This window comes from Typopeltis vanoorti, chromosome 13 (genome assembly GCF_054136105.1).
Source record: "Typopeltis vanoorti isolate ZY-2024b chromosome 13, IOZ_Tvanoo_1.0, whole genome shotgun sequence".
NCBI lineage: Eukaryota > Metazoa > Arthropoda > Arachnida > Uropygi > Thelyphonidae > Typopeltis > Typopeltis vanoorti.
The window spans coordinates 108,786,373-108,799,459 of record NC_143561.1 but is presented as its reverse complement, the minus strand read 5'-3'; the positions used below and the strand labels follow the sequence as shown (position 1 = coordinate 108,799,459).

The 13,087-nt window shown below is 35.4% G+C and overlaps 1 protein-coding gene across 3 annotated transcripts in view; it reads right to left on the bottom strand.

The window, feature by feature from the left end:
* Nucleotides 1-13,087, bottom strand: part of LOC150100462 (integrin alpha-PS2-like) — a 511,813-nt gene that overhangs the window by 200,500 nt on the left and 298,226 nt on the right. For all 3 annotated transcript variants that reach the window (XR_016549302.1, XM_090403279.1, XM_090403280.1), the window contains exon 19: nt 1,035-1,102. Coding sequence is in view for 2 of the 3 variants with exons in the window: in XM_090403279.1 (XP_090259405.1) it covers nt 1,035-1,102 (68 nt within the window). In the remaining variant the exon portion in view is untranslated. The remainder of the gene's footprint in view (nt 1-1,034; nt 1,103-13,087) is intronic.

Here is a 13,087-nt window from a genome sequence, read left to right as displayed (position 1 = left end):
AAGAGAAAGGTCACCATCAGTGTGCCACAGGTATCAGATTTGGGGCCATTGTTGTTCAATTTGTATGTTAATGATAGTGGGTTGACTTTAACTAGTGATATCCACATGTTTGCAGATGATGCAAAACTGGGGAGAGCAATGCACAGTCAAGCAGATGTTAATGCCTTACAAGAGGAGTTGAATAGATTGCATGAATGGGCAGGTAAGTGAAACTATCAATTGAATGTTGCCAAGTGTAAGGTTTTGAGATTTGGAAAGCAACGATGGGATGCAAAGTATACACTTGGTGGGGAAACTTTAACAGAAGTAGAGGAGATAAAAGATCTAGGAATGATAGTGGACAAGAATCTGAAATTCAGGGGCCACATTGCACAAGTTGAAGACATCACATCGGATAATGACAATGATGTAGAGGACCCTGACATGCAAGAAATAGAGAGGTTATGATTCCATTGTATAAGGCCTTGATCAGGCCTCATATGGATTATTGTGCACAGATTTGATCACCAGATTTTCATGGTGACGAGGATATGTTGAAAAGGGTCCAGAGAAGATTCACAAAGGTGGTCAGTGGTCTTTGGAATGTGGAATACGAGGACAGATTGAGAGAATGTAAGTTGTAGAGCCTCGTGAATAGGGGGGGGGGATTTGATCGAGACATATAAGCTGGTCAGGTGGTTGTTATCAGGTAGACATGGAAGAGATTTTTCATAGAACGGAAGAGGGGAGTAGAACAAGAGGCCATTGCTGGAAATTGTATAACAAGGGCATGAACAGAGGAGTGAGGAGCAGGTTCTTTGCATGGAGGGTAGTTGGTGAGTGGAATGCATTGCCTGTGTGTGTGTTGTGGACGTAGACACATTGAATAAGTTTAAGATGCGGTTAGATAAGCATTGTATGCAATAGTGTGAACCTCCCACGATGAGCTTTGTCTCCATTGAGGTCAAATGTTGTTGTTAATAATAATAATAATTAGATATGTGCTTATATATATATATACTGGATATAATAATTAAAAGGCTGATGCTACTTACGGTGTAACAGTTAGTTTCAGATCAGGAATACAAACATTATCTTTTCCACAATTTTTCTGAATAATAATCTGAAAAAGTACAATTTTAAACTTCTATGAAAAAGCAATGAAGTATCATTAAATTTTTGTTTGAAATGTAAATAAAAGTCAAAATGAGAAAGATTGAGAAAGAGATTAAATATTTGATATACTACATTCATTTCACATTCTATGCTAAAAATGATGCAATCTTTTCTATTAAGTAGAAATTACTTAATTATGAAATAGAGTATTCTGCACTGGCCAGAAACAGGCCTCTGGTGGTATCCTGTGTGGGCATTATTCTCATGGTTACTTGGTCCTCTTACCGCCATTCTTGTGTGAGAATTATTTTGGACAAGGTATTGCTCTATATGGACAATGTGGCACAATGGATCTAGATTTTTCCAGAAAGACAATGTTCTGTGTCACAAGGCTTGCACTGTGAAAGCATGATTTGAAAAGTATATCCAAGCATTTTGTGTGCATCCCTGGCTGCATATTCTCCTGATTTGAATTCCATAGAACATTTGGGAAACCATGTGGAATGCAGTATTTAGCAGTCAATGCCAGTGATCTCCAGGACATTATTTTGTCTAATTTGGTCCACGATACCTCAGAAAACCTTCTATAGTCAATTAGAGAGCAGGTACAAGAAGTGAACATTGCCAAAGGGAGCCCAACACATATTTCTACATAGGTGGTCATAATTTTAAGTCATTAGTGTATTGTATAATATTGCTTCTTATATTAAACTGCTTATGCCAGTTTTTTAAAACTTCAACTTAAGCTTTAATTATGCTGCATTGATTTTTTTAATACATTAACAAAAGTTATCCAATACCATTTTACTTGGAAATATTTAAAACTTCTTCTTTTAGAATAAATTTTTTTTTGTTTAGAAAATAATGCTCATTATAAAAATTAAAGTCAATTTTTTGTTCTCTAATTTTCACTGCAAAACAAAATATAACCTAAAAAAAAAAAATCAAAAGCAAAATGTGGTGAAATTGGTTGAATTGAATTTAAATAGGATTTCAGAATCCCTCATCGATTTGAAGAGAAGCAGAAATAAAACCTTACATATGGGTAAAATTTTAATAAAAACTCAAAGTAATTAGGGGTGCTTAAGGGTCAAAGCTGTATAACTAAGAGGAGACCTCCACATAGCCTTTAAAGGAATGTGGAGAACCGACCAGGGCTTCTGACCTAATCTCCAATCCTCACCTTCTCATGGTGCACCCTGTTGGGTATCTACCTGGACACTGAAAGAATGAGGATGGGCTGGCAATCTGATGGTACAACATGACAAAATTTTATGCCGGCTGGGGCATCGCCCGGATAAACAAGGCCCCCATTGTTTTTGCCAGGGAACCAGGGCAAACAGTGAAAAGTCAGTTACTGGAACAAATCTGAAAACACGCCCCAACTCAACATCACCAGAGTTAAAGATCGGTACTATCAACGTAAGAAGCCTGAATGGCAAAGAAATGGAGCTAGCTGAGGAATTAGATACATACCAGATCGACATAATAGGAGTGACTGAAACAAAAAAGACAAACACTGGTGAGATTTTCTGAGCAATAAGTACAAAATGTTATATTCAGGCAATGACAATCAAGGAGAAGGAGTAGTCATAGTATTCAACACAAAATACGAGGCTAATCTTCTTGAATGGCAGTCGGTCTCAAGTAGAGTAATGTGGGCAAATATGAAAATGGGTAACTGGACAATGAGACTTATTTGTGCCTATGGTTCCACAGAAGGTTCTACTAAAGTAGAAGTGGAGAAATTTTTTGATGCTTTAGAAAAAGCAACTGACACAACAAAAAAGGAAAAGTTGGTCCTTGTTGGGGATCTGAATAGCAGAGTAGGAAATGATTGTCAGACATACAAAAATATTTTGGGAAAATTTGGAGAAAAGAGAAAAGCTAATAATAACGGCAAATATCTGTTGGATTTCTGCTCAGGACATGGACTGGTTGTTACTAACACCATGTTCCAACATAAAAATGTGCACAAATTCACATGGAGAGAAGAGGCAAGGAATAAGAAAAGTCTCATTGACTATATTATTGTTGATAGTGATGTTTTCTCCCTGGTAGAGGACACCAGATTGTACAGAGGATTTGAAATTGGAAGTGATCACTATTTAGTCTTGAGCAGGATAAAATTGAATTTCATATTGAAAAGAATAACATGTAAGAAAGTTTTAAAGCGAATAAAAGTTGGGCGGCTCTCAGATGTGAACTGCAGACTAAAATACACAAAGATTATTGAAGAAAAAATGAAAGAGTTTGAGAACAGGAACAAAACCTTGGAGATTTAGTGGCAAGCATTGAAGAAAACCCTGATTGATTCAGCCAGAGAGGTTGTCTGCAAGGATAGAAAAATCAGGACTCCATGGTGGACACAGGAAGTTAAAGAGGCAGTTAAGGAAAAGAAGAAATCATATCAAAAGTTCCTGGCAAATAAATCAGCTTTTGCTCTTAGAGAATACAGAGACAATTGTAAGAAAGTGAACCACTCTGTTAAACTAGCTAAACAAAATTCATGGGAGAACTTTGGCAAGAACATAGACAATAAATATCAAGAAGGTGGTAAGATATTCTGGAGGTTGTTGAAGAAGCTTATGAATAGAGGAAAGAGTGCTGTAAAAGGAGTTAGAGATGATAAAGTTGACATGAAAACAGGAGAAAAAGATATCCTTGAAGTATGGAGTAATTACTTCAAAAAATTGCTAAATGAAACAAGCAGTGATAGCACAGTGGTAAAAAAACACTCAAGAGGCATACAGGCAGGAATACATATCCATATTTGAAGTAGAAAAAGCCATCAAAGGCTTGAAATGTGGAAAGGCAGCAGGAGTAGAGGATATTCTACCATAAATGCTGAAGTATGGTGGTATAAAAGGCTTACAGTAGCTGCACTGCATAGTTCAGAAAGCCTGGACAGATGGACAAATTCCCAATGATTGGAGTAGAGCTTTAATAGTGCCCATATATAAAAAGGGAAAAACTGAATGTGAAAATCACAGAGGTATTTCCCTACTTAGTGTTCCTGGCAAGATCTATGCAAGTATACTTGAGAAATGGTTGAGAAGAATTGTTGAAGAAAAGCTTGGTGAAGAACAAGCTGGATTCAGGCCTTCACTTTACAACAAAAAGTCGAGAAAGCATGGGAATATAACAAAGATCTGTATTTAAGTTGTCGATTTGGAAAAGGCATATGACAAGGTGCCAAGAGAGAAGCTATTCAATACGCTACTGTTATATGGTGTCAATCGGGCATTATATCAAGCAATACTTAATCTATATTTGAGTTGTAAGTCAGCAATTAGAATTGAAGGATGTACAGGAAGATGGTTTAATGTTAAATCTGGTGTGAGACAAGGATATACATTATCCCCTCTGTTATTCATTATCTATATAGATCACATTATGAAGGAAAGTGGTATTAAACATGATATCAGAATTGGAGATGTTAATGTCAGCTCTTTGCTTTATGCGGACGATGTTATACTTCTGAATAAATCCACTACAAGTTTGCAAGATTCCCTTACTAAGTTGAATAACTGTTGTAACAGATATGGTATGAAGGTCAGCATTAAAAAGACAATGAAAATAGGTAGAATTGTTGAAAATGTCAACTGTGTTGTGAACGGGGAACCTATGGAACAAGTAAAACATTTCAGGTACTTAGGCACGATTTTTAGTGAAGATGGTAAATGAAATATGGAAATAGACAACAGAACTAACAAAGCTGGTACGGTAGGAAGTCAATTGAATAAATTCATATGGAATAAGAGAGAAATTAGTCGGAACACTAAATTAGCTGTACACAAGACAGTGTTCAAACCAGTTTTTACTAATGGATCTGAGAGCTGGGTCAGAAGTAAAACACTTGACCAAAGACTAGAGACTGCAGATATGAGAGTCCTGAGAAAGATTATAGGCATGAACAGATGGCATCAATGGCAATATCATATTAAAAACGAGGATATTAGGAAAGAACTTGACACTGTCGGCATCCAGGAGTGCGTTAGCAGAGCTAATCTCAGGTGGTATGGTCATTTAAACAGAATGGGCGAGGAAAGATTAGCAAAACAAGTGATCTTTGCCAGCTTGGCAGGAAAACGTTTGGCAGGGTCGTTTTCACCTATACTAAGATATAGTTGAATTGATATGGTACAATGTGCCTTAGACGATAGAAATATAAGATCTCATAATGATAATATTGGAGTCTTGACAAGTAATAGACTGATTCGGAGGAAAATTGTAGATAGGAAGTTAGTAATGATGTAAATTTTTCATGTAATACTATCATATCCTGTACATCCCTTGAGGGTACATGTCAGGAATTTGATGATGATGATGATGACAAAGTAATTATGCCAAAGTGTATCTACTCTCTAACCTACATGCTATTGGTTCAAATCCTGCTGTGTGAATGGATGTCTGTGATTGTCCTTAAGTGGGAGATAAATTTCATTGCCTGTTCCACCCACAGTATTAATGTACTATAGATTTACCACCTTTTAGGTGAAGAAATCACAATTTTTTATGAGCCTCCATAGCTCAGCTGGTTTTGATGATGCCCTTTGGTTGGAAAGTCCTGGGTTTAAATCTCACCAAGATGTGGTGATGCAAGACTCTTGATCTTCTAGTGCTATGTGTTACATAATGATAAACTTTTATCCGGACTTTTCAACCAGAGGAATGAGTTACCAGTCTCATATGGAAGTGGCAGGGCTTTCCCTTCTGGAAACTCAGGTTTTTCATCTCCCTGAAAACAGTCATATTAGCCAGAAGAACACACTTCAAAGCCATAATACACTATGTAGACAAGATTAACTGTTCTATCAGAGTATTTATTAGGTTTCTGAGGAGCTGATTACTTGGCTGTGACAGGCCATTGAGCCTAACAATGCAAAGGAAAATGGGAATGGGATATAATAATTATTACAATGGCCAATTAAATAAATTAATGTTTGTCATTTGCAAGTGCCTTCTAGAGTTGATAAGATCTAGTGGCAGGTAATCAAACTTACAACTGGCCTATGAGGACAGACTGAAGGAATATAGTCCAGAGTTTGAGGAAAGTAGATGGTGGGAAGTGGATAAAATATGATAAAAAAAAAGTGTAAAAAAATATGATATGATAAAAAGAGGATAGAATATGATAAAATGTACCTTACAGTATAGACACAAGTGAGATTTTGCAGCTTATGGCAAGTGTGAGTAGAACTTTGGTGGTGGTAAGGGTAGCTGACTAAGGGTTGGCTAAGAAGCATGCAAAGTTCAGGTTCTTCCCATAGTATGTTGAAGGGTCTTCTAACATTAAGTCTTATGAGTTAATGCATTAGATATATGATAAGTATTTAGGCATGAGAAACCACAAAGGTCTCCTTTGATGTGCCCTTGGAATCCCTAGAGGAGCCAAAATAATAATACTAATTATTTAAATTAAGGGGATATTTAATCCTACATTATTTCAAAGCCGAATAAGAAAACTCTAAGATAGAAATCAAAGAGTTTCATACCGAATGTAGCAAACTATAAGAGTTCGGCAAGTTTAAGCGTGAGCAAACACCTGGGTGGTACAATACCGGGCAACTCATTAAGGTGAATAAAGCTACGATCGCTATTCTTAGTATTTGTCCTAATGTAAAACTCATCCCCTAGGACAGTGATGGCAAACCTATGACATACATGTCAGCACTGACACACTTGAATGTTTCAGGTGACACACCTTGCTTGTTGAAAGGTGTATTCTGATGAAAAAACTGCGATAAATCGTGTAAGATTGCTCTCAGTTAAGGCGAAGGCAGGTTTCGGTTCATTGAAAGAATTTTATTTTGTAGTTAGCCTATTTCTATTTTATTTTGTAGTTAGCTTATTTCTATTTTATTTTGTAACTAACCTATAAACAACGAGCGTTTTAAGTTTACGTTTTCTTTCTTAATCATTATAATTTCTGCATAGTCATATGATATTATAAAAACTTATAAAAATTATTAGCAATATTATACGATGCACACTTATAAATATGTGCTTTATATATTATAAACTTAAAGTTTTCATTTGACTTCTGTGTGAAATTCGTTCATGCATGCATTCCAGGTCTCTCGACTGATTAATACAAGTTGTAAACAAATTTAAAACCACTTTAACAGAAAATATAATTTGCAGCATTAAATATTGAATTTATCTGAGTAAATAATGCAACTATTTTTATAGTTGCAATAAATTCAGTAAATTTTGTTAAATAATGCAAATAGTAACAACTTACGATGATGTTGCAACAAAACCTACTAAATAGCTGCTATTTAGTAGGTTTTTAGAGCTTTGAGAATAAACTCAAAATATTTCAACATGATTTAGAAAGTAGCAATTTTAAGCATTTCCCAAGGATGAAAATTTTTTTTAATGAAAGCATCCCCAAAAATCGTGAACAACATAACAACCAATCTATCAAAGTTCTAAAGTTAGTAACTGAGCAGATTTGAACAATTTCGAATGTTGGAACAAACAATCCAATTCATAAAGTATCCTGATGAAACAGAATTCATGGATCTTAAATTAGATGGCTTTGAGTCGTTAGATTTAAAAGATCTAAAAATGCAACTAGCTGACTTCCAGTGTAATTAATCCTATCTGGAAAAGAAAGTTTATTGCTCTTAGAAATGAATTAGAAGAACTTGAACGGGAACGTCTGCATACCACGTGTAAAAATTCAGACTGTAAAATTCTAAGTGTGTGGAATAGCCTTCCTGAAAACTTTCATGCTCTTAAAATCTTTGCTAAAGCTCTTCTAACAATTTTCTCTTCTACGTACTCTTGTGAAACTATTTTCTGCCTTAGATAATATCAAATCGAAAGGGAGAAATAGATTGAGCAATGATTTGAGCACTGCCTATGTAGCATTAAAATGTACACCCTATAGCCCTTCTGTAAAGCAACTTTCTACCAGTACTCAGCAACAGAAAAGTCATTAAATGTAATGTAAGTTTGTAATTTCACTTTATTAAATGAATTGTATAATATGAATTCATAGATTTTATATCAATGTCCTATTAAATAAATAACCTAATATGATATGTATAAGTCACTATCTATGATTATGTAGTTAAATTTATAATGCATGTATGCAAGTGGCACATCAACAACATCAATATTTAAAAAAAAAGATGTCTGACACACCTAGGTAAAAAGGTTCGCCATCACTGCCTTAGGAGATGAATGTTGTTTTACATTAAGGGAGATAGATCACTACCCAGACTGGTTTCAACCTTTATTGAGGTCTCATCAGTGAGTAGGTAGACCAAATAATACCAATATATAGTGATAATAGCTTTAATACTTTACAGTACGAGTTGTCAAAAAGGTGCACAGATAAATTAATGAAATAAAGAGTCAAAAGGCTTCACTTCGCCGATGTTAAAAATGATTTAAATTAAGGCGATATTTAATCCCACATTATTTCAAAGCCGAATAAGAAAACTCTAAGATAGAAATCAAAGAGTTTCATGCCAAATATAGCAAACTATAAAAGTTCGACGAGTCTAAGCGTGAGCAAACACCTGGGTGGTATAATACCAGGCAACTCGTTGTAAAGGTGGATAAAGCTATGATCGCTATTCCTAATATTTGTCCTAATGTAAAACTCATCCCCTAGGAGATGTATGTTGTTTTACACTAATGTGGGATTAAATATCCCCTTAATTTAAACAATTTTAACATCGCTGAAGTGAAGCCTTTTGGCTCTTTATTTAATTAATTTCTCTGTGCACCTTTTTGACAACTTGTACTGTAAAGTATTAAAGCTATTATCACTATATCTTGGTATTACTTGGTCTACCCACTCACTGATGAGACCTCAATAAAGTTTGAAACCAGTTTCAACCTTTATTACATTTATTTAATTAATGTAAAACAACATACATCTCCTAGGGGATGAGTTTTACATTAGGGCAAATACTAAGAATAGCGATCATAGCTTTATTCACCTTAATGAGTTGCCCGGTATTGTACCACCCAGGTGTTTGCTCACGCTTAAACTTGCCGAACTCTCATAGTTTGCTATATTCGGCATGAAACTCTTTGATTTCTATCTTAGAGTTTTCTTATTCTGCTTTGAAATAATGTGGGATTAAATATCCCCTTAATTTAAATTATTTTAACATCGCCAAAGTGAAGCCTTTTGGCTCTTTATTTCATTAATAATACTAATAAAATAGTTTCTCCAATTATAACCAATATACTAAAATTCCATCTTCTCTGAGTGGTTGCCAAGTCCTGATAAAACATTTTACTAGTCCAGAAGGAAATTAAGGAAATGCATGCTCCATATTTTTAATATTAAAACTAATGAATTATAATACCTCAACACTTCATTTGCAATATTAATAATAAGACCAAGCAAGCTTTCTACATAATTTAATTTGCTGTCAAAATCTGTGTTCTTCATAACTGTCCATATTGTGAGCTAATAAAAAATACTTTCTTTCATTTTAGCTTAGCTTATCCTTGTCAACTTAACCCTGAAATAAATAAATGCTTTACTCTTCTTATTCAAAAATTGAACATTATTTTTTTTTATCAGTGCTAGTTTAATGTAAAGCAGGCCAACAAACCTTCTGGCTGTCTAACATTAAACAATGTTTCACTTGACAATGTTCTATTATCATGAAGAATTCAGAGCTACTAGAGACTCATTCGAAATATTCTTCTGTTCTGGAAGGGGGGAGGGATTTTTCTAACTAATAGGCCAATCTTAACATGTATGACAAAGAACTATTACATAAACTGCGAACAACTGTAGTGCAATGTTAATGTAAATTTTTTAAAAAAATAACATATTTGTAATCATAGCATGACAATATACATAAATAATCTATACAGAGACCAAAACTAGTATCATGTGATATTTTTATTTATATTATTTTGGTAACCTCCATGGAGTCAACAGATTCCTTGTGGGAAGTCCACTCAACCAGCAACATGCCTATCATAATGAGCTTTCAAGTTATTTACACTCCCTGCATTCACAATGCACTCAGGCAATGCATTCCACTCACTAACAACTCTCCACATAAAAATCTACTTCTCACACCCTTCTTCACACACATCGTTCTTCCCATCTTAATATCCACTCTTTTTATAATTCCTTCTGTATTAATCTGATAGAATCCCTTAACTAACTTGAAGATCTCTGTCATATCTCCTCTTTCCTCCTTCTACCAATCAATGTAATCCACATTCTCTCAAATGCTCTTCATAACCAACACTCCAGAGTCCTGATATCACTTTGGTCATTTGTCTTTGGACCCTCTCTAGTGTTTCCATATCACAATGAAAAGGTGAACAAATTTGAAAACAATAGTCCATATGAGGTCTGACCAACAATGCCTTATAGAGGGAGAGAGGCACCACCACAAATGTACTTTTTATCATTGCAGAAATAATATGCAGTCTTTGCAACACTTATGTGCCCTCAGAACTTCAGTCCACTGTCTATCATCATTCCAAGATCCCAAATCTCATCCATTTCCTGAAGTACAGCTCCAATATGCCAATACAAACTGGAACCCCACTCATTTGTCCAAGCTAAAAGTCTATTCAAATCTTCCTGTAGAGAATTAACATCAGCACTACTCCTGATAATTCGATCTAACTTTGCATCATCAGCAAACATTCGAAGATTCCCAGTCAATCCACAAGAAATATCATTAACCAATAAGTTACACAGTAGGGGGGGGGCCCAAGAACAGAACCCTGAGGCATGCCACTGGTCACCTTTCTTTTTTGAGATGCTGCTCGACTCATCACCTTCAGAAAGCCAATCTTCAATCCATCTAATCAACCTGCTATCTAACCCCACTTTCTATGGCTTATACACCAATCTGTGGTAATCTATCAAATGCCTTTGTAAAGTCCAAAATCACTGTATATGAATATCCCTTATCCAACACATTCATCACCTTATCATAAAACATAAGCAGATTGCTATAAGACCTGCCCTTCACAAACCCATGCTGACATCACAGAGAATAGTATGTCCATCAATCCAATCCTATTCTATTTCTTTCCAGTCTATAACTGGAAACTTCTGTTCTTGAACGATGCTTGTGGAAAGGTATTATTTTGCCTTCTTTCCATTCCTTAGAAACCTTCCCCACTGAAAGATTTTCATTAAATAACAGGTCAAGGGCATGGCTAACTCTTTTGCACATTCTTTCAAAATATGTGGCGATATGTCATCCATTCCCACAGTCTTATGAACATCTAACCCAGGAAACATTTAATACCCTCTGATTCTTTCACCTTTAATTCTCCTAATCCTTGCCTCTCTTCTACATGTTGCACAGCATCATTCACATCACTAAGATATACACTGATATTCATTAAATAATTCCAATATACTATGGTTACTCTGTAACCGTAACTATCCACAAGTGTCAATTTGCCATAATTATTTTTCCTCTTACTTGCCACATAGCAGAAAAATTCACTTTTTCTTTTTTAACCATGCCTGTCACTTTTCTGTTCTACAGGTTATAGTCATCTGTTCAAACTGCAAACTATCTTGTACTTCCTCCACAACAACTTCTTTTTATCTACCTATCTATCTTTTATCTTAACTAATAGATCTAGCTAGTCACAGAGGGGAGTGGATGTATCTATGTTGCTCATACATTGTTTTAATCAATTGTAGAATCCTGACAGAGGCAGTAGCTATTATTATGTGAAGCTGGTCTGCCAGGATTTTAAAATTGATTAAAACCTATAAATGACTCTTGAATGCAGTTGTCAAGACTTCTTTTCCCTCCTACAAGTTGGTTTTTGTGTGGTTTTATTTTCCACATAATAGCAAGTTTTCTATCTACATTGCATAAACACCTTATCTATCATGCTATAAAATTAGTTTTTTAAATACTCAAAGTGAGGCAAAGTTATTTTAGTTTTTTCTTTTCTTTTGTAATTGCTACAACAGTATGCCTTCAAATTCCAGGAAATAGTTATAGCTTACGATTTCCCTGAATTCGTCCAAAGCAATGGCCAGCAGATGTTCAACCAGATCCAATGTGTCACCACCAGAATAGTTGCTCAGTCTGGCTCAGCAGGAGTTGGGCAAAGGGTGCAAGATCAGACAACCATGGAAATGATGCAAGCCTTACTCACAGCAGTGTACCAAGTGAAGAATCATTGCTAACAACAGCTGCCCATTCTTTCTCAGTAGGAGTTGGTCAAAGGTCTTTGTGAAGCTCCAAATCTTGGAAAAGATTCCAAATGTAGTCTTGCCGAAAACAACAAGCAAAGGTCAGTTTTTTTTTTTCTCTTATGCGAATATTGTAGCAAACAACACTGTGCAAATTTCTACTACTTGAATGGCTAATGCTCGTACAAATGCACAACCAATTAACTGCATATCCTGTGACAATGGAGCAGTCATTTTTGCAATAGAAAATACTCCATTAGTGAAATATTTAGAGGCAGTTACACAGCATATTCCACCGAAAAATATAACCCACATTTCAAGAGTTGCTGTTACTGACAGATGTACTTCAACAATACATCGAGGTCTAAAACATTAATGGAAAAGGAATAAAAATTGTGCATGCCATGTGAGCATGTCTCATATCCATTGCACTTACTCTCATGAAAGTAACAGTATCAAATTCCCCCCCCCCCCCCAGAAATAAGTCACCAAATCATGCTTGGACTTCTGTCAAAATACATTACAGTGTCAGGCTAAATCTGAACACTGTGAGCCTCTACCACTTAGCCTGAGTTTGTCCACATCAAGAGTTTTAGAAGACAGACTGTAATGCACTTTGGCAACAATGCAATGAACTCTATACTGAAAATAATAAATACAGAAATAGACAGAGTAGCTTACACTATCTACATCGGTTGAGTAATGTTTTTTCTGCAATGAATAAGACCATGTAAGAAAATCATGTTCATATATACATAAGAATGAGACATCAGCTGACAAGACCACAATAGTGCTAATGGATTAGAAAACAAGAAC